The sequence below is a fragment of the Molothrus aeneus genome, chromosome 14 (assembly GCF_037042795.1).
Source record: "Molothrus aeneus isolate 106 chromosome 14, BPBGC_Maene_1.0, whole genome shotgun sequence".
NCBI classification, from domain to species: Eukaryota; Metazoa; Chordata; class Aves; order Passeriformes; family Icteridae; genus Molothrus; species Molothrus aeneus.
The window spans coordinates 18176987-18204892 of NC_089659.1; the positions used below are offsets into that span (position 1 = coordinate 18176987).

General features: G+C 42.2%; 1 protein-coding gene across 1 annotated transcript in view; it reads left to right on the forward strand.

Moving 5' to 3' along the window:
* The window catches only part of DIAPH2 (diaphanous related formin 2), a 173533-nt gene that overhangs the window by 109168 nt on the left and 36459 nt on the right, over positions 1-27906 (forward strand). Inside the window, exons 25-26 of the mRNA XM_066559789.1 lie at positions 2681-2816; positions 13649-13744. Coding sequence (XP_066415886.1) covers positions 2681-2816; positions 13649-13744 — 232 coding nt within the window. The remainder of the gene's footprint in view (positions 1-2680; positions 2817-13648; positions 13745-27906) is intronic.

Genomic DNA, 27906 nt, shown 5'->3' on the forward strand with positions numbered 1-27906 from the left:
AAGATTGATACAATTCAGGCACAGCAGATGCTGTAGAAACCACTGTACACCTGAGTCAGAATTCTCTTTATTTACATTCATCATCCGTCAGTTTTGAGAAACTGTGATCAAATTTGTTAGCAATATTAATTTAAATATAAAGTATGCTTATAAATATAGATGAAAATAGATTTCTTTTGCTTTCTGCGCTGACTCTGATAGCAGGTGGGAGAATGTTCTTGCCAAGGATTTATTTCCAGCTTTCATCTAAGTCTGACTAAAAGTATAGCAGTAAATGACATAACAAATATGGAATGGGTAAGAGTCCAGCTGCCTGATGGAGGGGAGTAACAAGCAAGTCCATTCCAGGAGGTGGATGGATAAAAAGGGCTGCTCTCACACAGAGTTATCAATAGTTTCTTATCTTGCTGTTCTTCAAGAAGATTAAACCTTTATTTTGAATGGCTTTTTGTGGTTTTTTTCATCTTCATTGGTATCCGTTCTGCTTTATGAAGTGCAGTCTGAATTTTCCTTCAGATACAACTCATAGAGTTTGGCTCAAGGAGATTTTCCAGATAAAATTTAACTTTAGAGCTTGTTTAGTTCAGTCTGCTGGTAGAAAATGTGATGGAATCTGTGATGTGATCACAGAATGTCAGTGGCTGCTGAGCTACCAGTGCAACCATGACATTTCATATTTGCTTTCTCTGTAAGACTGGGGGCATCTCCTCCCATTCCAGCCTGGGAAGCTGCAGTAAAATGAAATTTCTGTCAGGTGGGATTGAATGTGCAGTGACAGAACTGTCCAAAACCAAAAAGGACAAGACATTGGCTTTGCCCTTTAGTTGTCTTTTTTTTCTGGAAGAAAAGGTGTTTATGGTGTTTGTGCTGCAGCTGGCTCAGTGCTGGGGCAGCGAGTGCAGGTCCTGGTGCAGTTTTCTTGGTGCAGTTTTTCTTGGTGCAGTTTTCTTGGTGCAGTTTTTCTTGGTGCAGTTTTCTCGGTGCAGTTTTCTCGGTGCAGTTTTCTTGGTGCAGTTTTTCTCGGTGCAGTTTTCTTGGTGCAGTTTTCTTGGTGCAGTTCCTGGTGCAGTTTTCTCGGTGCAGTTCCTGGTGCAGTTTTCTTGGTGCAGTTTTCTTGGTGCAGTTCCTGGTGCAGTTTTCTCGGTGCAGTTCCTGGTGCAGTTTTCTCGGTGCAGTTCCTGGTGCAGTTTTCTTGGTGCAGTTTTCTCGGTGCAGTTTTCTCGGTGCAGTTTTCTTGGTGCAGTTTTCTTGGTGCAGTTTTCTCGGTGCAGTTTTCTCGGTGCAGTTTTTCTCGGTGCAGTTTTCTTGGTGCGGTTTTCTTGGTGCAGTTTTCTTGGTGCAGTTCCTGGTGCAGTTTTCTTGGTGCAGTTTTTCTTGGTGCAGTTTTCTTGGTGCAGTTTTCTTGGTGCAGTTCCTGGTGCAGTTTTTCTTGGTGCAGTTTTTCTTGGTGCAGTTTTCTCGGTGCAGTTTTCTCGGTGCAGTTTTCTCGGTGCAGTTCCTGGTGCAGTTTTCTCGGTGCAGTTTTCTCGGTGCAGTTTTCCCGGTGCAGTTTTCTTGGTGCAGTTTTCTTGGTGCAGTTCCTGGTGCAGTTTTCTTGGTGCAGTTTTCTTGGTGCAGTTTTCTTGGTGCAGTTCCTGGTGCAGTTTTCTTGGTGCAGTTTTTCTTGGTGCAGTTTTCTCGGTGCAGTTTTCCCGGTGCAGTTTTCTTGGTGCAGTTTTCTTGGTGCAGTTTTCTCGGTGCAGTTCCTGGTGCAGTTTTCTCGGTGCAGTTCCTGGTGCAGTTTCTTGGTGCAGTTCCTGGTGCAGTTTTCTTGGTGCAGTTTTCTTGGTGCAGTTTTCTTGGTGCAGTTTTCTCGGTGCAGTTTTCTCGGTGCAGTTCCTGGTGCAGTTTTCTTGGTGCAGTTTTTCTTGGTGCAGTTTTCTTGGTGCAGTTTTTCTTGGTGCAGTTTTCTTGGTGCAGTTTTCTTGGTGCAGTTTGGAGTGAGGCTCTGGGTACCAGCAGAGTCTCTGCAACTCAGGGCTGAAATGTGGTGTTTGACCTCAGGAAAGCCCTGAAATGGCACATTGAAAGATGCTGCCCCTTGCTTGAATGATTATTCTGTATTTGGAAGCACTTGGGAGTCTTGGATTTTTAATTTGCTCTATATAGCAAATATATAACCTGTTACCTCAGAGACCTTTTAGTCGTAACCTAAAAAATCAGCTATTTTCCATTTCTTCTCCTGTGTTTTCTGAATTTTAGACATCCAGACTGGCTGTATCAACAAAAAAATTTAATGAGTTATATTTAAATTCTAGCACCTGAGTTTCAGCCACTTGTAGTTGAATTTCCATCACAGTGGACACTTGGCTTCCTCCCCACTCATCCCTCCTAAGAGCATGGCACAGGCTTAAGGTAGACTTGCAGTCTTAATAGGGAAAAATACAAACATGTTGCTGCTGGAAATAAATTCCTTTTGTCCTTTACCATAAATACAAAGCTATTTCAGTTCCTCATTGCTCTGATCAATAATTCTCACATGTATAAATGCTGTGGTGTATTATGTTCTCTCCAAGATTTCTGGGCGTGCACCAAGTGTTGGGTCAAGTCTCTCGTTTCTTCTCCTCTTATTTCATTTCAAACCAGGTAATTTTGGTTCTCCTCAGTGTACAGACGCTCACATTGCTTTCCTCTAATGCAGGAGGCATTAAAAGAAAACAACAAAAGAAGAGAATTGGAGGAGAAGACCAAGAGGGCCAAGCTGGCCAAGGAGAAGGCAGAGCGGGAGAGGCTGGAGAGACAGAAGAAGAAGCAGCAGCTGATTGATATGAACAAAGGTAAGGCAGCATTTTTAGCTGAGAGATTAGCATTGAAAAAGGCAAAACCAAGTCAGGAGTAATAAACTGAAGGCTATTTCTGATCAATATGAGAAATACTTGCTGGCTGCTCTGAAAGCTGGAAAAAGTTCACTTTTCAAAGTGGAAAATTCTGTTTTGTTTCAGCCTACCTGGTCATGTCATCCCATTTCTGCCACTTAATGTGTGTCATGTTCCTTTCCAGGCATGTTGTTGTGAATTATTGGCTATTTTGCATTTGTAGCACTTAATTGATTTTTTTTTTTCCTTATGGATTGACTTCCAAGAAGAAGTGTCTTCCTTGCTTTGTTGTTAATTTCATTCTGTAAACATCTCTATAATCAAGGCATTGTGGCAATTAATGTCTTTCTTTTTGGGCTTGGGGGTCTGTGTTAGGATGGATGTTCTCCCAGTAGTCCTATTAGGAGCTGGAAAATCTAGTTGAGCTTGGAGCCTGAGTACAGAGTGACATTTCAGCACGATAAAAAGCAATGTGTTGAGCTTGTCAGCTGGGAGAATATTGTATTTCACATGAGACCTCTGTGACAGAGAGGGAGGTAAGAAAGCAGAAGGAATGGGGTGGGCTTGATACTGATGCTGTGCAGATTTCCAGAGGTTGTAAAATAGAGGCTTTATTCTTACCTGACTCCAGAAGGCAAGTAGAGGTAAAATTGGATTTAGGCAAGAGATCACTTGCAGTTTTTTGATCAGTTTCTATGAGTTTGTGTTAATCTGCTAATCTGACCCAGCAATAAAAACACCTGTCCTTGTTATCCATTTAACAGGCCCTGCTCAGGGAAAAATGCTGCAGTGGCACCACAAATCCTGTAATCTTTGGCCTTGCTGGAACTGGCACTGGCACTGCCTGGAATGTTCTGTAGCAGAAATTCCTGTCTATAGATGACAAACTTTATTATTAGATCATGTAAAGATTAGTCTCATTTCAGTATAGCTATAAACAAAAAGTAAAATTTAAACACAGGGGGATGCATAAATACATTTTCTTTTCTTTGTGAAGGTTTCTAATGAGACTTTTTTAATCTATTAATTCAGCATATGATTAATATTTCTTTAATATCTGCCACCTGCCACAAAAATGCCCATGGTAATATGGACAGGCACTTTTCTGAGAGTGGGATGAGAAGCAGTTCAATATCCCTGCAGCACCCTCCCTCTGCCAGAGTGCTCAAGAGTTTCATTTGAGCTGCCACTGAGGACACTGCAGGCAGAGTTTGGTGAGCTGGTGAAAAGCGTGGGGAGCCCATGGGAGGCTTTGTCAGTGACCTGGGCTGTGCTGAGGAGCTGGAGCTCTCACTTTGGAGCTCCAACTTGTGCAGTTTCCCCAGCTCAGCCCTGAGAGCACACCTGTTGGGGAAGATGAAACAGGAAAGCCTTGTCAATATGATTGCCTGGCAAAAGATTGTGAGAATATGGAAACTATAAGTGAGATTGAAATGAAAGCAGCTTTGAGCTCCCTCAGTCACTGAACAACAGGAAAACAATGGTGTGGCTGGCTGAAGGTGATCCCCTTTTGATGGAACAACACCCTCTGCTTGCAGACAGGCCCAAGGGTCAGAGCAGACCCTACAGCTTGGCAGAAGGGGCCCAAAGAGGAGTTTTTAGGGTTTAAAATGTAACACAGTATGGTAATGTAGTGATTCTTATAGGCTGTATGGAAATGCTATAGGATTTGTGTATTGTACTAGATTGGTTGGTGAGAATCAGAATATTCAGCACAGAAGAAGATTTATGGTAATGTAACAGGAACCTCGCTGTCTTAGCTCTTACCTCTTGTCTCTTAGCTCTTACATTTGCTCTCTTACCCTTTTACTCTCTCACCCTCTCATCCTCTCTCACCCTCTCTTCTCTCAGGCCTGCTCTGAGCTGTGCCTGGCAGCTCCCAGCCGGGCCCTGCACCCAGGCCCTTTGCAATAAACCCCAAATCCCAGCAGGGCCCTGCACCCAGCCCCTTTGCGATAAACCCCAAATCCCAAAAGGTCCCTGTCCCCAGGCCCTTTGCGATAAACCCCAAATCCCAAAAGGGCCCTGCCCCCAGGCCCTTTGCAATAAACCCCAAATCCCAAAAGGGCCCTGTCCCCAGGCCCTTTGCAATAAACCCCAAATCCCAAAAGGGCCCTGTCCCCAGGCCCTTTGCAATAAACCCCAAATCCCAAAAGGTCCCTGCACCCAGGCCCTTTGCAATAAACCCCAAATCCCAAAAGGCTCCTGCCCCCAGGCCCTGTGCAATAAACCCCAAATCCCAAAAGGTCCCTGTCCCCAGGCCCTTTGCAATAAACCCCAAATCCCAAAAGGGCCCTGTCCCCAGGCCCTTTGCAATAAACCCCAAATCCCAAAAGGTCCCTGCACCCAGGCCCTTTGCAATAAACCCCAAATCCCAAAAGGCTCCTGCCCCCAGGCCCTGTGCAATAAACCCCAAATCCCAAAAGGTCCCTGTCCCCAGGCCCTTTGCAATAAACCCCAAATCCCAAAAGGGCCCTGTCCCCAGGCCCTTTGCAATAAACCCCAAATCCCAAAAGGTCCCTGCACCCAGGCCCTTTGCAATAAACCCCAAATCCCAAAAGGCTCCTGCCCCCAGGCCCTGTGCAATAAACCCCAAATCCCAAAAGGTCCCTGTCCCCAGGCCCTTTGCAATAAACCCCAAATCCCAAAAGGTCCCTGCCCCCAGGCCCTGTGCAATAAACCCCAAATCCCAAAAGGGCCCTGCCCCCAGGCCCTGTGCAATAAACCCCAAGTCCCAGCCCTGCCTCCAGAGATCTCTTGTCTCCGTCCATCCCGTCAATCCTACACTCACCTTCATTCTTCTGCATTTTCCCCTTCCCTTTCCAAGCAGTTTGTGCCACTCTCAGCAGTGGCACAAATCACACTGACAGCATTCTGCTTTCCATCACGAAAGTCTTTTCCTATTAAATGATACAAGTAAAGTTCCATTTTGCATTGTAGTCCTCTCTCAATGAAAATGCAAATGTATGAATGTCTTTACATGGCCCAATGCACCAAACCTGCCATTTAAATAACTAATGTTTGGAAACCTGTGGCACAAAGTTAGTTTAATACTTCTAAAATATTTTTTTCCAATTTGTAAGTATTTTAAAGCACCCATTTCACATCTTACAGCTCTGCTGCTGTGGTTGGAGGAGGGCTAAACCCCCATCCCCAGTGGATTCCATGACATTGATATTCAATTGACTATTTTTGCCAAATAACTAATTTTTTCTTGATGCATCTACTTCTGTGTGCTCATTGCTGCTTATATAAACAGTTTGTAAATTTGTCTAAGTGAATGTGACACAGCAGGCTTAGAGGAAGGAGGCAGATGTCCTCTCAAGCTGTCACTTGGACAAGGTGATTTTCACCCAAAGGCTCATTTTAACCTCACCCTCTCTCAGCTCTTGCTCTGCATCTCCCAGAGTCAAATTTGACTCAGAGCTGCAGCCTTTGAGGTCACAGCAATTGGCTTCCTTTTTTGACAGCTTCTTGTGCAGTTCTATAAAAAGGATTTTTCCTGTTTTCTGACTATTCAGTGACCACTTTTTGTGTGGTCACAGATGAGGTTAGTTATAATTAATTAACTGAAAATTAATATCTGTTTCTTGGTGTAACTGTGGAAAAGCACAGTGTGGCCAGAATCAAGAGTTGTTCTGAATATTTCCTAGTGATGGAGTAACTCAGACTTTGGCAGTATTTTGAAGAACACTTTACTCAGTTTGGTGGTTTTGTTCTTTGTGTAACTGAGCTGCCACATAAACACTTACATGTAAACTGATACAAAACCTGCTGAACATTCCAAAATATTTAAAGATGAATGTAAAAAAATTTTTAAAAAACCCACTCTATAAAAATGAATATTTCAAAAAGTTATCAAGATGGTTAGCACCTGAAAAGTCCAGGTTTCCTGGTGAGGTTGGGAGGCACAGAAATGTCTGTGCCTTGTGCACACACCTGCAGATCTGGAGTTTCACAGCTCAAATCATGAACAATTCTTTCTCCTTATGGGAGATGAACTGGGAGGAGAAGCCTTTCATGACTCCCATCTGATTCAACATCTGCAGAATTCCTGCAGCATTGCCTCTGTGTGCAGCCTGAAGAGAGAGAGGAGAACGGGAGAATTCAGCTTCCTGGGAGCTGCAAAGTGTCTGACTGCAATTCTGATGCAAATCTTATTTAATCAGAAACAGTTTTGCTCTTCATTATATCTGATTACCATGGCAATTAAAATCACCTTTTAACTACCAGCATTCGGATAAAAGATAGAATGAGCTTTCTCAGTCCCAATTAGGGCTGAATTAATTGTTTTGAAGACATATTACCATTCTCCCCTAATGCAGATGAAGGTAATGCCAGTGCAGTTCTGTGCTGGGGGTTGATGGATATTCCTGCTTTCCCTTTCCAAGTGCCCCCTTAGAAGATTTCATGGGTTTTCCATTCAGACTGGTGTGTTCTGTTTCCTTGGGCTGGTGTTTGGTTTCACTCTGGGGCAGGTTATCATTCCAGGGGTTGTTTTTGCTGCAGTTTTCTGATGATTCTGTGCTTTTGGGGTTGGTTTGTCTTCCTTCCACGTCCTTTAGCATAAGCAGAAATCCATACTAAGCTTATTACGAGTTACATGTTATTTTGTAAATGTCTTTTTGGATTTCTCTATTTGCTGGTGATTGCATGGGGTACCTGGAGTGGTAAATCTGGGCTCTTATTTACATTTTAAAGATTATTAGTTTGTGGTGCTGGATGTCAATGAGCCAAACATTGAAATTCCTTTGGGAAGTCATTATTTTTCACATTGACATGGATGGTCTGTTTGAATATGCTGCACACCTCCTGAAACCTGATATTCACAGAACAAAAACCAGATTGAGCTTTGCATTATGCTTCAAGGTGAGCATCTACAGGTTTGAGTTTTCCTCTTCAAAGCAGTTCTACAGGAATTGCTAAAAAACTTTGTAAGAGCTGTTTGTGCAGAGTTTAAGGGCTCTTGAGAATGGGGTGAGTGTCAGAGTTACTGAACTGCTGCTAAATGGGTCAGAAACAGCTCAGGAGAAATTCAAATGGATGTGAGCATGGACAGCAAGTCAGAAAGAAATTACAGATTGAAATTTAATCTCACCTTTAAATGTTTTGCTCTGGAAAAATTTGGTTTTGATAATGAAGATGGCCCATATGGTACTTTCTGACTGAGTTTATTGGGGGAAAAATTATGAGACTGACAAATCTGTGACTGGGATAATTGCAGGGAAGAAAGGAAAATTGGATTCTTTGCTCTTAAAAGTATGTTTCTTGGGGACTGTTTACTGAACAGTAACAAGTAGTAACTTCAGGGAGTTTTCTATGCAAATTCAACTTTTCCTTAGAGAAATTATTTGTGTTTCAAAAAGTAGGTACTGTTTTTAATGTTGAGAGTAGCCTTAATTTTGTTTATCTCAATGTAACTGCTGTAAAACAGTTGATGTTTTGTAGAACTTACAATGTTAAAAAGCATTTCAGAAATAATTCTTGATCAGCCTTACTGTAAGGCTGGTTCAGGAATCAGGGTGGGATGGGAAGCAGAATCACCCTTGGCTCTGTGTAAGGGCTGCTCAGTGATAAGAAAACTCCCCCTGAATTATCAACAGATTCCAGGTCCAAAACACAGCCCCCACCAGCTGCTGGGAGCAAAATCAACTCTATCCCAGTCAAAACCATCACCAATATCAAATTAAAAAAGAAAGCAACAAGTCATCAAGAATGTGTTAAGAACTCCCCTTTCCTCCGAATGTGTTCCCGAAACTTCTTTTTTCCCTAATATGTTACAGTTGTTCAATAATAAGGAACTGCTTTTAAAGGGAAATAATTGACAAGGGTAAGAGCATTGATGATTTGTTCTGCCTTACATATCTGCTCATCAGAGAAACTAAAAGTACCTCAGTACTGTAACGTAAATGCAGCCTTGGAACTGCACAGAACTTTATTTACAGGTGTAATTACTGAGGTATCACATGGGAATTTTTGGGGTGGGTTTTTTTTGGTGAGCTGCACGATCTTTTCCTTCCCACACAGAGGCAATCTCTTCCCATTTGTTCCAGATAATTCACATTGCAGCCTGTCTGAGGCGTGGTCCTTGCCTCTGAAGAGGCTCCAGGGGCTCTGTGGGGGCATCTCAGTGTGGCCACAGCAGACCTTGACCACTGGGACATTTTCTCCCAAAAAAATAAAAAATGTGCATTTCAAACATTGCTTTCAATCGCCTGCCTCTACAACAAAGCACTTTCTTTTTCTTCTTCTATTAATTTATTTGAGCCTGAGGTCAGGTTACCATCAACAGTATTCTTAATTGGTGTGTAAGCAAGGCTCTGCCTTGTTTTCTAAACTGACATGAGCTGGGGGTTCACTTCTCAGTCACACTGTCCTAACTTGTTCTCCTCTAATTAAAAAGTAAATAAGAGGCACGAGACAGCACTCTGCTGCAAGCTGCAGAGCAGGACTGCTTCCTGGAGATATTTATTATGCATGCAAAATGAATTTAGCAAATGAATAAAATGCAAATATATGAGGAGAACACAAAAACACGCTTTCCCAAAGACATTGAGAGCTGACCTTTTTAAGTGAATATATTGCAATTAAAAATTCTGGTACTGGTTATGAATAAAAAGTCTTGTTTAAAAGTTTCTACAGGACACCCATTAGACTTTGAAAAGTGCATAAAAGTTCAAAGCCAAACAGGGTAGTGCAAGATGTGAATAGAAGCACAATTTTAAAACCCTTTGGAGCAGCAGGAGGCAGCATGTGTTACCTAATGAGATGTTTGACTGGACTCCTTCAGTGAGGACCTAAATTTATGAAAAAATTCCTGTAAAATTCCTGTAAACCTTTGCCCAAATGGCTGTGCAATATCTACACTTCTTATTAACTTAGATCAGTTTGCAGTCTGGATATTTATAACAACGGGTACAAGATTTTTGCAAGTGCGTTTGGAAAATACTAGAAAATAAAAATGTGCCAGCAAAAATATGTTTGTAAATATGTACAGGTGGTCCTGTAGCAATCAGAGCAGGCAGCAAGAAGGGAGGGCAGCAGAGCCCCCCAGGAGCAGCAGCTCCTTCCCAGCTGTGGCTCTGGGCTGAGGAAGCAGATCCCCTGGAGCTGGGCCATGGGCTGGGCTCTGGGGCGGATTCTGCAGCCCCCAGCCATCCCAGCAGCTGGCACCTGCTGCAAGATCGCCCTCAGCTTCCATCAGAGTCCTCTTTGTCAATATTTCTGCCTGGCAGAGCCCAGCAGGGGCCAGGCTGGGTTCAGGGGCAGGCAGTGCCGCCCTGGGGCTGCGCTGCACTCAGAGCTCCCAGCCCCTGCAGGGTTTTTGTTTTTGCTCTGCTGGGGCTGCCCAGGTCCCAGAGCACGGGAGGAGCTTGTCCTGCATCCTTCCAGTGGCTGCTGTGTGTGGCTGAAGGAACTGTGCTGCCTCAGGCACTGGGAATCCACCCCCTGGTCACATCAAAGGCTGTTCCAGTGGTCATTTCTCTCCTGTCACTGCTGTGATCAAGCTGGTGCCCCACTGCTCCTGGAACCACAGGATCTGGGGTTTTGGTGCTGTTTCTTTGGTCACCTCTGCAGACTGGAGCTCCTGGCTGGCCTGTGAAGTTTCACACGTTCATTCAATTATTCCAAATCTGCACGTCGCGTCTCTTCAGCAGTGCAAGTAGCAATAAATTGTTCTATGGAAGAATGAAGTTATTTTGTCTTTGTAATACATTAAAAGTGACCCAAATCTGCTGAGCAGCACTGGTGTAAGGCCCTGGGCCCTGCAGGAGCACGAGCATTTCTGAGACTCCCAAAAACACACCTGAGACTGGGGCTCCAGAGCAGAGGGAGCAGAATCGGTGTCAAACCCAAATCCAAGCAAATGGGGCTCGTGCTGAACACATCAATTCATCACTGGGAATCCTTTTGCAGTCCTCTTTAACACCTGGAGTGAATCTGGCTCTTTGCTAAGGCAAATCAAAGAAATCACCAATTATTTTTTCTGCATGTCTCCACACATTTTCTCTTTTTTAAATGCTTGGGGCCAACTTGGAGCAGAAACAATGAGGAAGAAAATTACTTGTTCCAGATGAAACTCCTGTCCTTGTGTACAATGAAAGACATCTAAAAGACAAATAATGATTATGTGTTTTATTTCTGCTGACAGAAATGTTGGAAATAAGTTTTTAGTTTTCAAACTTCTGGCAATTTCTGTCTGTTTTTTATTTGTGTCTATAAATTGCTGTGGGTGGTATAGAAATGACAAATGGAGGAGGTTGCTGGTCCTGTGTGAAGAACTGCAGGGAAAGACTGAAATTTCTGTTGAATTTTATTTATCAGTTTTAATCAGGACTCCCTGAAAATGCAATTCTTTGTCCAGTTCTCACTGAACCACCTGAAGACTGTGATTAAGATGCACTGCTGAGATCAGACCTTGCATCAATTTTACTTTGAGGAGTTAAAAATCTCATCACTCTGTCCTGCAGCTTCCTCAGTCATGTGTTTTATGTTGTATATGCTGGCTTCCCAAAGCCAGGCTGGCTTTTGGCAGTTGCAGTAATTAGCAGGTAGAGCAGCTCGCTCAGCAAAAAATTGGAAGGCTGCATAAACATTCATGAAGTATTGAAGGATTTTTGTCTTTTTTAATAAACTCTGCCAACTCTTACTTTTAATGAAGATCGAAGAATATTGTAATTTTTCTACACATTAAATATTCTAGATATTAACTAGTTCTGGGTGTGCAGTCACTGCCATGAAGTGTTTCAGACCAACTTGATGCGTATTAATTTGGACAAAGTATATTCACAGACCTTTGATTTTGAAGGTAAATTTAATACAGAGCCAACAATCAATGAATAAGCATGGGTAGGATAAAAAGCACAAAGAAAAACAATTATGTTGTACAGTTTAGAGAAAATTCTGGCTTTGGGTGTGAGTGGGAATTGAGAAAAGCTAATTTGCTTGTTTGTTTTGCAGGAGCTCAGTTGTTTAAGGCTTTTAGATGGAATGTAATTAAAACTGGTATTTCAGAGTCCTGTGCTGGTTCCTGCACTTGCTCTGCTCCCTTTGCTCTTGCTCTGGGGGTGTTGTGTAGTGTGTGGAGAATGGTGTCAGATAGGTGGATGTATAATTTAAAGGTATCCAGCACTTGTTCTAATGATCAGCTTGTAGAAATTTGAACCAGGTTCTGTTTTAGGTGTGCTCTTACATCAGGTGTGGATTGAGTCTAATAAATCTGAATGTAACAGAGAACAGGACAGAACAGCTTATTCATTAATAGGCTGCTTTTAAACTTGAGCATTTGGGAGCCTGAATGTGCATCTAACCTCCCACACCTCGTGTGAGTCAGAAGTTTTTTACCATAATGTAATTTTTTTTTGCATAAAGTAATGATCTTCCCTTTCCCAGATGGGGAAGTTTGTGAGTTTGGAGTCTGAGAGATGTGGATGAAATGTCCACCTACCTGCTGAGCCTAACCTATATTTTAGTTTTGGGTTATAACACAGATATGGGAACAGAAAGAGGCATTCATCAGTGGCTTTGTAACCTTTCAGTTCTTTGACCTCTATTTCTCATGCTGCTGAATGCTGCTGTCAACTGTTATTAACAGACTGAAATGCAAAGGAATGTAAAGACTCAAATATATAAAAGGAAGTAATTTTTCCACCCAGATTTCCATAATGCACCATAAAGTCCAGGAATTTAAAGGCTGCGAGTTAGCTTGGATATGGAAAAAGGAAAATAAAAAATTGAGCAGAAATAAAATTCAGCTGTTAAGAAATGTTACACCACTGACTTCCACTGCATGATTATCCCCTCTTCATTCTCCTTATGTCACCTGAAGACCATCCATGCTATTGATTGTATAGATGATTTTTCCAAAGATCTAGTGAGTCATGAAGTCAGGAGGCATCATATAAAATATTTTCTGTGTGCTGCAATATTGAACTTTCTGCTGTTCAGTGCCATCAGATGCATTGATTAAATTGACCTGGTTGCACTTCAGAAAAGCCTCCAGCTCTCCCAGCAGCGAGGATGGCTGCATCACTCAGCAGCTGCTGCCCCTCTGCATGCTGAGCACGGCATCAATAATGCACAGGGGAACATCTCCAAGCTGAAAGAAGGGTTGGCATCACCTTTGCCTGGTGGGCATCACCCACAGCAGAAACAGTGCCCCTGAGATGTGCCAGCAGCCTTACACAGGTGCCTCCCTCAGATGTGCCTGCCTCTTCTTTGGCAGCATTATGGAAGCAGGACAGCATTTGGGCTTCCATTTCCTTCTAAATCTGCTTGCACTTGCGCTGATGGAATTTTCTTCCTGAAGGAACAGTAGGGCTGGCATCACCTTTGCCTGGTGGGCATCGCACGCAGCAGACAGTGCCCCCTGCCCTGAGATGTGCCTGCCTCTTCTTTGGCAGCATTGTGGGAACGGGACAACTCTTGTGTCGCCCTGATTTTTTAAGATTTCCTAAACCTTCTGATGTTGACATTCTTGTAGGGAACTTTCTCACACGGTTTCTGTAAATAACTCATTGTTTTGCATTCCTTTCTGGAGGAGGAGAACATTGATGGACTGTTGGTCTGTCTAGTGTCATTGGAGAGGTGGCACTGACACCCTCCAATCCACTGTCACTCTTGGAAATCTGTAAATGTTAGAGTCAGAAAGTAAACTTCCCTTTTTCTTCACCTTGAGAACAGCGGTGTGAGCTTGTGTTCTTTTGTGTCCTATAGCGGCACTCTTGGACTTCTGTTTTCCTTGTAAATGTGCTTGCAGCTGTACTGATGGAGTTGTGTTTTCCTGCTTGCAGAGGGTGATGAGACAGGGGTGATGGACAGCCTGCTGGAGGCCCTGCAGTCGGGAGCAGCTTTCAGGGACCGCAGGAAACGAACGCCGCGAGCGCAAGGTAAGGGAAATTCTGCAGACTCTGGGCTGAAACCAGGACAGCTTCAGCAGGGCTACAAACACAGCAATCGAAAGCTGCTTGGCAAAGACTTGCCTGCAGTTTTCACTGGGCTGCTGTTGGGCAGTGAGCTCCTGTGAAAGCCCAGCTCAGTCACAGATTTTCAACCTGAGCAGCTCAGGCTCCAGGTTAGTGTGTGCTCTGAGGGCTCCTGTTGGCTTTGAGATGGCATTTAAGCATCTCTGCACTGAGTGTGCTTCATTCTTACAGCTGTAAGTATAATTAATGCATTGTAGGTGGTGCCATGAGGAGTGTTAGCTCCTTAACAAATGAGAGTTGAGTGTTCAAGCTGGTCATCATTTCTTGGTGTGTTCTGCTCTGGTAGGAGCTTCCAGTTTTTGGAGTCTTAAAAGTAAAAATGCATTAAGATAGCTTCGTTTTCCTGAGGAAGACAATGGTATTGGACTCAACTCTGTCCACTTAGTGAGCAATTGCTTCTTGCTGCAAAGCTGATTTTGAGACAACTTGAGAATCAGTGGCAGCATTTCCTTTGTTCACTTTTCTGTTCATGATATTCTGGTGGCACACACCTTGTGAAATGCATTTACTCTGCTTTCACTTTTCATCAAAGCTCATGGTAACCGCGCTTTGCAATTTGTCATTTCAAACATATCTTATAGTAAAAAATGCAGTTTTAAAAAGCTACAGTTGGAGTTATTTGGTATAAAATCAAAAGCTTGGGTGGGATATGTTTGGCAAAAGAGGGTCATAAATAAGCCATGTTAATCCACCTGATCCTCAGTGAGCTGGGGTTAGGTTCGTGTTGGCTGATGATTCTTTTTAGAGGAACAGAAGAGCAAAGGCAAATTCTTTTGCTCTCTTTAATAGCAAAGGTAGTGCATAATTATTTTTAATTTGCCATATGCATGATCTTATGAAAAAAAACCAAATAAGTGACTTAATTTGTTCATACTCTGAAGTCAATTCCCCTCCAGTTCCAGGATCATTCTTAATTCAGGGCTTGTTTCTGCTCTCAGATCAGACGTGAAAGAAATCCTGGATCAAAGTTTGGTTTTTCCCCTATCTTGAGAATTATCATTTTGAGAGATGGTTTCTCTGTATTGTGGCTTGAGGAGACATTTGTCACCAAGTGGTGACAAAACAAAGCTTCCCAGGGACCAGAGGGGATTGCACAAAATCTGCTGCAGCTGAGGAAACAGAAGATGATTGAACCTGGGGCAAAACGAGGGATTCCTCAGTAAAAACAGGGGACAGAGCTAATTAAAAATCCCTTTGGCTGATCTTCTGCTTTATGTAGTTACTTTGATTTCTGTGTTTGGAATTTCATCGAGTCAGGTGATATTCCAGTGGGGCCTGGCTTTTAAATGTAAGGAGCTGATGGACTTTGGAGCACTCACTGTAAGAAAAGGGCTGGGCCCTTCAGCTCCAAACTCTGGCCAAATGTAAGTGCTCTGTAAGAGAAGAAGGCCAAAAAGGAAAATTTTCAGGGGTAGCTAAGAGTTGAGAATAGGATGCAATAAATGTTAGTACCAGTTAAATATATCATTGAAACTTTCATGTAAATTTTCTCATGTGGTTTAGAAATGTACGTGACATTTTGTGAATAACTTGTCTACACACCAAAGTAAAAATGTGGCTAAAATGTGAGCAGTGAACTACAGCATGAGAATCCTGGAACCATTTACAACCTTCCCCATCTCTCCTTCAAAAAAGGAGCAGCGACAGTTCCCTCCTTGGTGCCTCCCTGTCCTGCAGAGTTCCAGCCAGTGAGATTGGAATAAACAATTGATTCCATGCCTCCTCTGGTTCAGTGAAAGGGGGGAAAAAAGGAAATAAAAGGCCTGGAAAGACAAGATTAGGGGATTTCTGGGCTTGCTGGGTTGTGTGGTTGTGATTGGCAAATGGAGTAATTCTGTCTGTGGGCAGGGAACAGTGCAGGGGTTTTCTGGGCATTGTTAGAGCTGAACTGCTCTGGAGTTTGGGTTTGGGACATAAAATTCATAAAGGTGTTGCTATTTCCAAAGTTAGACTTGTCCAGCCGAGTTTTGGGTTTGAACTTGTCTTGGTTACACATTATGGTCCGAGAGGAAAATCCATTAAAAGTTTTCTGCCTGTTTGGACACAGATCTCATTTTTCTGTGTCAGTTGTGGTTGGAGTTTAGCAAGGAGAAAAAACAACGTCTGCTTGTTTACTTTTTGGAGTTTTGCTAATTCCTTGGTAACAGGTGGCCCCTACAGAAAGGCAAAAACCCCTTTCCAAACCCCTAAAAAACCCACAAAGGAGATGCCCCCCAAAACCACTCAACAGTACAGCACGTTCACTTTTGTACCCTTCTCGTGTATGTGCTCTAGATCTGTCCTTTTCCAAACTTGCTCGTTCTGTTTGCATCTTCTCGTGGTGAAAATTAAAACTAGAGAGGTTTCACACCCTCACAGTGGCTGCAATCAGAAGATCATGGAAATTTAGCTTGTGTTGTGTTTTCTTCCAGTGGGTTCATGAAGAAAATTTAACTCTGAAGGAACAAACTGTAGTTTCACTTCTAGATTTTTTTGATCAGTTTAGCTGAAACCCCACAGCTCTGCAAAACAAAAAACAAAAAAAAAAGCCAAAAAAAACCCCTGTGTGTGTTCCCTGTGGCTTTGGGTCAGTGGGCTGGACCTGGGAGGGATTAATTAATTTGGGTAATGGAGCTCCAATTACTACAGGCTTACAACAAGGAGTGTCATTCCACCCCTTCAGTTTGCCTTTTCTACAGGGGTTGCTGCTGTACTTTGTAGAATATTTGTGCTCACATGGTCATGCCTTTAAAATAATTCCTTTTAAATTAATTTCCAGTCGGATTCAGACTGGGTAAGAGGCGCAGAAGGGAAGAGAGGGACTGCTCAACATTGCAGTGCTTCTGCAGGGGAAAAATCAAAATGTGAAATGTACAGACAGGTTCAGAAAAATAAAACCCATTTCAAATATGTTTCACTGCATTATGTTTGTTTGCTAAGCCTGGAAATGAAAAGCTACACGTTAATGGGTTGCATTACAACCCCAGACTTTTCCGGTAAAAATGGTTTTGTTAGCAGGTCATGGAAGTAATAATAATAAATTCCTGCCCCCCTCCTCTGGTTTTACATTTCACTCGACTCTTTTGTGCTCTTTCTGCTGTAGATTTCTCAGTGTACAAAACCATTGAGGGGTTCCTCTCTCCTGAGCTCAGTGCTCCACTTTATTGTTTCTGGCCTCTGGATTTTAGGGAGAGAGATTGCTCTTACAGGGGCTGGCTTTGCTTACAGAGCCTACAGAATAATAATAACTAGACTTCAGCCTCTAGAAATGTTGCTCCCTCTTCCAAAAGTACCCCTTGCATTTTGCAAGTTTGCCAATATTGGGATAACAAAGAGCAGTTTTAGGTGGCATTTATCACAGGGAGCCATTAAAATCTGCATCCAGCACTGCTGCTGCACAATAATCCCTGCCCTTTCTCCTGGCCCTGGGCTATGAAATTATTAAAAGAAGACCAATTCAGGAATAATTTTTTTTCTCTAAATTAGCTTAAGCAAATTTCTGCACAGAGCTAACTATTCTGCTAAGGCTCTTTTTATTAAGTTTCTAAGTTTTTTGGCACGGAATTTAATTTCTTTTAGGAATGTTAATAACCAGTGCCCTCTCCCATGTATGCAAGCTCTGGCAGCCTCCCTGATGCCCTGGGCCATTCCTTCTGTGGCTCTCAGTGCTGGGCATGCAGTGATGCAGGGACCTGCATGAAGGTTCTGCTTTAGGTCTCTCTGTGTTTCTTGAGGATTTCCTCTGCTCTCTCAGCACACATTTTGGATTTGTCTTTAATTCCTGCATCACAGTCGGATCAGTTGCTGCCCTGTCATTATTTCCATGCTAAGAGCACACCCTGAGCATGGAAAGGAGACCCTGAACCTCCCTGGTTCAGTCTCAGCATTGGTTTGTGGTTCTGATGGGAGCCATCTGAAGGGCTTCCACTCCTTGTTTAACCTTGGCAAGACAAACAGGAGTTGTGGTAATATTGTTCCTATTTTTTTAATGATTTTTGGTAATTTTCATACGGCATTCAGACATTTTAATTTAAAATATGGGTTTGTTTAATTAGGTGGATATTTTTCATTGCATCAGAATTCTATTAGAAGGTTATTGCTTTAGGAATCCTGTGTCTGCTGCTTGGAGATAAAACTGTGCTTAAAGACTCACTTCTGCTTGTCTACCTTGCTAAACTGATTTTACCTTTGCACTGGTTGTATTAAACAAAATCTGGAGGGTTAGTTGGCTTTGTGGGTGCAGAGTCCTCATTCACCTGAACCACATTCAAATAAAAACCTTCAGTCAAAGCAAATTTGCTTTCCTGAAAGCACTGTCAGTCATTCTGGATGTGACAGTTGTCTAAATAAGCTGGGTTTTGATATGCTTGCATCTGTGAATTGGTGAGAATGTCATAAATGTTCAAATGCAAGGAGGTGGGAGGTGCACTGAATTTGTGCTCAACAAAATGTCTTTCAGAGGAACAGATCCTCAGCATTAAATACCTGTTATCAAGTTGGCAATATCCATTATGAGCTATAAAAATTTAGCTCTGAGTTTAAAAATCAGTTTGTATTTTAAGCTTCTGCATCTTCTCAAACATTTTAGCTTTTAGGAGCTGAGTATTTAAAGGCATGTTTGCCGTGCAGTTGTGTCAGGGAGGATTTTTGCTTACAGTCAGGTGCTGTGGACTGATGGGACTCACACAAGCTCCAAGTGCTTCAAAATTCCCACATCTGTAATAGCAAGAGCTGACCAAGATCACCAAAAATAAATTTACTCATTTTGCTATCATGGCACTATTGTAGATTTAGGTTTGCTTTTTCTTTCTAAATATAAATATGGGCACCATTCAAATTGAATCTCAGCAAGTTACCTGAGTCCTGAGAGCTCCATAAACAGTCCCAAAGCTGTTTAAAAATAGGTATTTGTGGTATAATCTATTTTTACTGTGTCTGCATTTTGTCTTATGGCTTTTGTAATTAAAGGAGTACTTAGATAATACATTTTTCCTCTGGCCTGGCATGAAAGGAGCAGCTTTGATACGGGGAGATTTTACTTGACAGGGGGAGGTGTCTCTGCCTATGACAGGGGGCTGGAAATAAATGATTTTGAAGGTCCCTTGCAGCCCAAACCTGAATTCTGTGAGTTGTCAGGCAAGCAGGATGGAGGAGAAGTGGACAAGAAGGGACTAAAGAGGATTCAGCCTGCTCAGGCTGGATGCTCCAGGTTTTTAGGTGCACACCACATTCCCTGGAGCAGGCAAGGAGTGAAGGGGCTCCAGAAACACCTCAGGACCGCTGGCTGGCTGGACAGAAAGACAGAAATTCAGGAGTTCTGCACATTTGCATAATTGCTCTCACCTCTGTGGGTGTGTTACCCTTCTCTGAAGCAAGGGCTGGAGATTGATTTGTTGTCCTTAAATTGATTTTCTGTTCTTGGCATGCAGGGACTGTTCACGTGTTGGCCTAGAGCATGTCAAGTGTTTGTAAATGTTTGGGGAGCTCCACAGACACAGAGAAATGGGACTGTGAGCTCTGGGCTTTGGATCCATTGTGCTGCTTTCCCTAAGTTGTTCTTTGCCATTTAATGTATTCTTATTTCCCAAAACAAGAGTTTTTCCTGAACAAATGAAAATGGGACTGTGAGCTCTGGGTTTGGATCCGTTGTGCTGCTTTCTCTAAGTTGTTCTTTGCCATTTAATGTATTCTTATTTCCCAAAACAAGAGTTTTTCCTGAACAAATGAAAATGTGCCATCAAGTGGCAAAGCCACGTGCACATTCTGCTAAATGTCCTTCAGAAAGTTATTGTGCTATGTAATTGTAACTAATTACCTCAGTTTGCTGTTCATCTAAAGCATTTAATTACTTACCCAGGCTAAGGAGAGTTCTGTACCCCTTGCCTTTATTAGTGTGCTTCAGAGTGCATTCATTGCAGTGGGAAAAGTTCTTCCTGTGAAGTTTCAGAATATTTTTCAAGTTTCAGAATTTTTAAAACCCAGCACTGGTGCTGCTTTACTCACTGGATTGCCCTAAGATCCAAACATAGGAAATTCTAAATTTTTGTGCCTTTTGAAGTAAAAACCCACAGTTCATGAGCGATGATGGGAGTTCCATGGGAGCACTGAGGATTCTTCATCTGCAGCTTTACCACAGAACCTCTGAGCTTGTGCCAGACACCTGCAGAACTGGGCCAGTTGCAATTTCAAGTTCCAGACCTTGAGACTGAGTGTTGGATTTCATTTTCCATTTCCATACATATTTGTATTTATATATATTTATTCATTTGAAGTTGTTTGTGTCTCTTTGGTGACAGGACCCTGCAGGCACCCAGAGCAGCCCTGGAGTCACTCTCAGTGTTGATTGTGGAGCTCCTTTCTCTTAGAGTTGCTCTGGTTCAGCTGCCTCTGAACCTCCTAAAAGCCTTTTTGAACATCCTGTGTTGTGAAATAGATTTTTAGACAAACAAAGCTTTTCTGAGAAGCAGGAATTCTTCCCAGCAAGCAGCCTATCAAAGGAGTGATCCAGGAGGAGACTGCCAAGGTCACAGAGCACGATTTTGTACGAGTTGGAAGTCACTCACCATTCTGAATTTATTTATTTTTTAATTCACACTGAATCTGAAAGCTGTTCTATTTTAATGAGCTATGTCCTGCTAGATGGGAAGGCCTCCATTTCCAGAGATTGATAGCTGAGTTTTGGCTGCATCTTTATGCAGTAGCTGAAGTTAGAGGAACTTTTTTACATGCAGAGAAAGGATATTCATGCATTCATTTACCAACTACATGAGTAGTAATGAACGATATGCAAGGCTAACTTAATTTGCATTTGGCCATTTGAATTTTCTTTGTCAGTGCTGACAGTGTTATCATGCAATTATTGTGAAACACTTCTATTTGAAAAATTTTCTCCCACAGTACTGTTTACTGAGGTAAAGCACATTGGCTTTAATATTTTAATATATATACATAATGAATGGAAAGGGAAGAGATGAAAATCACTGTTGCAGTCTATGACTTGGGAGGGGATTAATTGGAGTGACATTAGGTCCAAATGGTTATTTTGTAGGCAGGGAGGATTTCTGTTCCATCCTGTTCAGGGCACAGGGCGTAGGATTGAGTCCCCAGCCTCAGCACGGAGCCCCTGGCCCAGAGTCCTTCACTGTGGCCGTCATCTGAATTGTGAGAACTTCATTTGTTTCCTTGCTGCAAAGGCAATATTTACCCTATGGGTTATGGTGTAACAGAGCCAACTGTGAAACTTCTCATTTTCTTGTGGCATTAGGAGGAGAAAATAAGAAAAAAATCCAAAATAACAATGCTCAGTTACAGAGTACTGATATCATCTTAGGCAGTTGTGTCATTCTGTGAGAGGTCAGCATTGCAGTTGCCTCAAGTAATTTTATTTTCCTGATTTTTTAGTTTCATAATCATAAGAATTTATTTTCCTGATGTTTTAGGTTCACAATTTTTCATTTTATAAGAAATAAATATATTTTCCTGGTGTTTTTAGTTTCATATCCTTCTAAGAGGATAAGTTGAAGATGCAGCCCAGGTGTGCAGTGGCAGAGGGACAGCTTGAGGCCAGCAGAGCTTTTGGAGCAGCTCTGCAGAGGAGGGCACCACGTGTGGGATGGCAGTGCAGCCTGAATCCTGGGCTTAATTCTGCTGCTGTTGTGGTGCTCAGAGAGGTGTGCTACCCAAAGCCAGAGTTTGGTCTTTATAGCTTATTACAAGTGCAAAATGTTAGCAATTTTGTGGTATAGATTTTGTGATATCACCTCATCCTCGATTGGATTGCTTTTGTGCTTCTAGGAATTTGGGAGAAGGTAATTTCAGGGGGCTGATTTGTGTATTGGCAGGTTGTTGGCTGGCTTTGTCTGAGATTCTTTTTGCATCTTTGTACAAAGCATCTCTGGCCCTTTATTCACACTCTGGTGGGTTTAGAAGGCTGCAGGGCTGACTCTGCCTGACTTTGTCAGGTGCAGGCAGGGTGGGATTGCAGGGCAGGATTGGCGCTGCCTTGGGAAGGCTGAGCTGGAGCAGAGGCTGGGCACAGCTCCAGAATAAAGCAGGGATTCATTCAAAGCATCTCCTCCATGGATGCACCTTGGGCAGCACCAGAGCCCAGCCAGGGCTGCACCCAGGATGAACCAAAATGGCCCCAAAATGCACGGCCGGGCACGGGGTCTCTCCCTGGGATCAGTTCTGCTCCATTTGCACCTTGCAGTTCATTGTCCCATTCCAGCTTTAGCCCCTGCAGTCCCATCCTTGTTTTTCTCTCTCCAGCCCACGGGGTTTGTGCTCTTGGGCTGAGATTGGGATCATTTGTCCTTGGTGCCCAGCTGGAGCAGGAATTTTTTTGTGTCCCTGCTCTCTGCTCACCATCCCCTAATGTGAAGCCCAAACCTAAACACTAAAGCAGTGCAGAATCTGAAGATATAAAAGCAAAACCTGAGGCATCATTGAGACCTGGTCAATCATCATTTCAAACCCAATTTCCTGTCAGTACCTCCATTGCATATCTGAAACTGCAGCACAGGTGGTTCATCTCATTATTGCACATTATTGCCTCAACATAATAAAGCTGAGCTGGTACATTTGTAATGTATGGAGCTCCAAAATTGCTCTCACATCCTGAGCACCATCCGTGCTGGTTAATTGTAGGACATTTGCACTGCTGGGTTGTTTCAGTTTTCAATGCTGTTATGTTTTAAAGGGTGCTGCAATTAGGGTGAAGTTATTTTTAATGACGACTAAAACCAGATGTGAGATATTGATGATGGGCATTAATAATAATTCTGATAGTCCTGTATTTTAGAGTAACTAGTTTCAAATCACAGAACTGCCTTTAGTTCTGTAAAAATCAGACACCAGCCTTAAAAGAGTTGGTTTTATTTAGCCCTGTTCAAAGCACCCTGCAGAAGTGAACCTTTGCTATGGTTTGTTGATCTTCTCAGTAGAAGATCTCTGCACGTTGCACAGCTGATTTCTCTTTTGGAGGGGAAAGTGACATAATAGGCTTTGATATAAGATTTTGTAAGAACATTATCACTAATATATCTATTAGTGTGTGCATTAGCTCATCTCCTTTACCCTCTCATGGAAGTATATAATGTCATAATATTGTTATTTAAAAACTATATACACACTGTATAGTGCCTTCCAGATGGAGGTCTAAAAATAACAGAGATACTAGAGTTCTTCCTTAGATCTCCATTATATTCACTCCTCATTTTCTCTGTGATTTCTGTATTTTTTTTTACTTCCATTTCTTGTTGCATTGGGTATTTCTTCTGTTGGTGAAGAAGATTCTATTTAAATAATTATAAGGAGAGTATATAAAATTTTACAATGCTGTCTATGTGTCTGTAATTCCATGAATATATTACCGGAGTGGAATGTCAGCCTTCCTGCATTTTTCCTACAAATTTAAATTACAAATTAAAATAGACATACCACACTGAAATAGGGAAAATGTTCAGTCATTGTGAGGATGATTTTTTTTCATTTTAAAGGGAACAAGTTTCTAAAATAACATAATAGGAAAAAAAGCCATTATTGCCAGTATTCCCTCAGGAGAGGGAGAAATCATTCAGCTTGGAGGGCCAGAGCATTTTCTTTGCTGTGATCAGGTTACATTGTCAGTTCAGCTGGCTTTAGGCTCTGTAAACTATGTCCAAACCAGAACGGGATGGAGGGAGGACCCAAAAGGTCCTTATGACTTCATGGAGCAGAATTTGAGTCTGAGACCGGCAGCAAATTCCATCATCACTGGGGGTTGATTAAAATCCAGCAAGGTGTTCAATCAACAATTTGGAAATTAATTATTTCCTTACAAAAGAAACAAAACAAGACGAACCACCGAAAAACCTACCAAAAATACACCCAACCAGAAGAAGAAAAACTTCCTAGATCTGGTGATTCACTCCTGAAAAAATACATTATCATCCCTGTCAGACATTGCAAAGATGACTGGCAATTTCTTTCCTTGTAAAATCTGTTCATTACAAGATGCTTCTGACAAAAGCTTATTTTATTTTTAAATCTACTTTACCAGAGTGTAAACCTTAAAGGGAGATTTACTAGAAGTTTCATTTTTTTTTTCCCCTAATGGATAACCACTCAGAAGGAAGCTGGAATTATGTTTATGGAGTTTTCTGAATATTTACTTCCTGTTGAAATAATAGAGACGCTAAGGAATATACATTTCCAAAAGATCTCTCTTCACTGAAGGCAATCATGATTTGGTTGAAAGGAGTAGCAGCTCATCATCTGAGGGAACAGATACGAATCAATTCTGAGTGAGCAGATATGAATCAATCAATTCTGAGCTGTCCTTAAACTTCTCAGGAAGATCTCTTGAAATGTGTTGTTAAAGAATCAGAAAGTTCTGTGGCACTGAGGGAGGAGGATTTCAGGAGTGGAGGAACATTTACAAAGCAGGTTTAGCAGTTTGCTGGGATTAGATTTGTGCCAAAGCCTCTCTGGTGGGAAAGGAGTGAAGGGATGGAGCATCCACAGACCAAGCAGGGCAGTGCAGCACAAAGGCTGCTCTGGAGGAACTGCTCCTCAGTGCAGGCAGGTGTGGGAGGTGAATCTCTGCGGAATTTTAGGGACTATTTGTAGGTTTGATGTGGTTTTTTGTAGTTGTCCACTTACTAATTTTTTGAGAGTACTTTTTTTTTCTGTTTAAGAGGTTATTGATCTATTTAAATGGGCTGATTGGTTTTTTATGATAACTTTGGAGCAGTAGGTGTTGATGTGGTTTCTATCAAAAAGTTTTTATCTTCATTTCATTGGGACAACACATCTTTCTTTCATACTGTGATGGGTTCCCGTACTATGAAGGGACAGATGGTTGTTGTTTTTCTTTTGGGAGAGTGAATTGTAACATCTACTTTATAACATCTACATTATAACATCTGTATTATCTCACCCTTCACATAAAACTGGAAAAAGAATAAAAGCTTTTAAAACCCATCTCTGGGTAAAAAAAGGCTTAATCCAGGAGAGGATCCTTGGACAGGAGGTGCTGTCCAAGGTCTGCAAAGCTCTGTAATTCCATTCAGACTGAGCTGGAGGATGAAATTCTGTCATGGGGGAGAGAGGAATAAAAGCCCTTGGTCCTCCCTGAGTGCCTGTGGTCAGGCTGGCCCTGTCCCCTGAGTGATGACATTTAAATGCATTAAAAGGCCTCCATGGATGCACCTTGGGCAGCACCAGAGCCCAGCCAGGGCTGCACCCAAGATGAACCAAAATGGCCCCAAAATGCACGGCCGGGCACAGGCTCTGTCCCTGGGATCAGTTCTGCTCCATTTGCACCTTGCACTTCATTGTCCACTTCCCCAGGATTTTTTCCTTTATATCAAAGATGATATAAAATACAGAAGGAATAGAAAATATGATGTTTATGGGACTATGTAGCCTTTTGATTTCCACTTGCAACTCCTTTTTTCTGTACATAGGTAACTCATAGAAATCACAGAATATTCTGAGTGGGAAGGGACCTGCAGGGATCATCAAATCCAGGTGTTACTGAATGGCCATGCAGGGATTGACCCCTTAACTTTGGTGCTTTTAGCACCTGGCTTTGACCAGCTGAGTTCATCTCTATTTAGATATGTGAATATTTTTTGTTATTTTTTTTAAATGTCTATTTTAGAAAGGGCTTCCCTCGAACAATTGGCATGAGAAGGTTGCATTTGGTATTTTTTTAAGAAGAAATCTCTCCCAATAGCTCACTGTTACTATCAGTCCTGTAAATACTCTGGGCTCTGGGTTTAGCCTTTTGAAAATTACTCAATATGAATTTACTGTAATGATGGGCTAATTAGTTAAAGTTCACTGAGTTTAACTAAACACACAGTGTTTGATTTGGAGAGATAAATCTGTGCTCTGTCAACCTTTCCAGACATAACCCTGCTCCCAACATTATGTGACAGGTAGTGAGGCCTGGGGATGTGCTGCAGAGCAGCTCAGCTCAGCCCTTCACTCTTGACTAGTTATTTATCTCGTGGAGCAGAACTCACAACTGCCAGATGGGAAGTGGGGAGCACCCCAGGAAACCTCCCCAGCCTTCCTTTCCTTCTTCCATGCAGCAGGAAAGGGTTTGGAGATGGTGCCTGTAGCTCACATTGCTGTGTTTTGGGGTTTTGGTTGCTGTAAACCCTTTCTTTGCCCTGTATATTCTGAAATATCTTTATATTTATCTGAAATATTTTTATATTTAGGAACGCTCTGTTATAAATAAGACTCTGCAAGCATTTTTAACATTTTTCATCTTCAGAATATTATACACTTCCAAAAGATAATTTCAGAAACGTGTCCACAAGTGAGTTGTTCACACTTCACCAGACAAAGCCAAACCCCCAAACCTTATTTATCTGCCCTGTGGCACCTCTGGGTGTTGTTCTATTGGAAGGAAAGTGCTGAGCTCTTTCTGCTGCAGTTCCAGGCGCACAGGAAGGTGCATTTCAATCCATCCTTTACTGGAGCCCGTCCCTGTTGGTGGGGAGATAAAAGTCAGGAGCGGGGTGCTGGTGCCCAGGTTGCTGTGCTGGGGGCTGAGCAGGGCCACTGGATAAAAGGAGCTTTTTTGAGGCAGCATCAAAGCCCCCAGCAGCAAAACCCTTTCTGCTCTCAGCTGCTCAGGAAGGGCTTGCTCTGGGCCACAGATGAGAGCAGTTGTTTAAAAAAGACACAAACAACAAAAGGACCCACAAATGTCATCCCGTACAGAGAATTTTCTGGCAATTCCTTGTAGAAATCCTGTCATTTTAGCCAATGAATCAGTTGGAAGGGGCTCCTGGAAGAGCCCTTATGGTTTAAGGAGAAAATGGCACTGTCTGGATTCTGGTTTGCACTGAAAATGAATGAAAAAATAATGAAAATTAACGTTCAGCTAGTGAATAACTGACTTGTACAAACTGAAAGCTTATCCCTTAAATATTTGATGGAGCTGTAAGCAGTGAGGGCTGTGATGTGTGCAAGGGATGTCAGCAGAAGCTGTGGGCCTGGGAGCCGTTCCCAGTTCGTCCCAGTGCTGCCCTGGGGCCCTGTGGGTACCACTAGGTGGAACCATCACCCCTCCCTTCCTGCCTGCACGGAGCTCACTCAGCTCCAAGAGCCTCTCAAAGCCATGTAAGCCAAGAGGTTTTGTGTCATTTTTTATTTTTTTTTTTTTGTGTATCTGTGAGGGAAGGAATAAATTGCTGCCTGCTTGGCTGAAATTGTTTTTACTAAAATAGGCAATACAATCTTTCCTCTACGACCACTGGGATTATGTGCACTGGCAGTAATGCAACCTTTGCAGTGTTCTCACCCCAAAGTTTCTGGGTTTCTGTCCCAGTTCCTGGCTAAAATCCCCTTTCAGAGTATATAATCACTTCTCCAAAAATTAAGCCAGGCTTTAATATAAATTTCATTTTTTGCAGGTTTTTGAATGAGTAGTGTCAATGAAGGAGAGCTCTAGAAATACATTTTTTTAGAATCACGTTAAGAATTTATATTAAATATATAGTATTTAGCATTTATATAAATATTTATATATTTATTTATTTATTTCTCTTCTTAGCAAAAGAATAAATGTTTTTTCATTAGGGAAAACATGAATTCCAAACTATGACTGTGAATAAGGGTAAGATTTCCTGGTTTATTCTAATTTTCTGGGTTTGTTTGCATTGTGCTATATTGTCCACAATCCTTTCCTCCAGTAATTAATCTTTCAGTGCTGTCACAGGGCTGTGCTCACTCCAGCTGTATCCCTGACACTTTGCTGGACACGGGGATCTCTTGTGGAATGATGCAACAGCACTAAAAATAATTGCACCTTGAAATGGGGAACATCAAGGAATGGAAACAGTTTGTCATTGGGATTTCCCTTTCTTTCATTGCCAGCAATGATTGTAGCAAAAGATGAGCAGAAAAGAGAACTTTTATGGTGAGGATGGTTCCTTGTGTCTTATTTTCTCTCTTTTTCTCTGTCTTTGGTGCAGCAAAGGGGAAGCTTTTCACGTGGGGACCCACAGAATGCAGCTGCAGACAGCAGGGGGAAGAGTTTGGCCAAATTGCCACTCTACCAAACATCTATAGAAAGAAAACAAAAA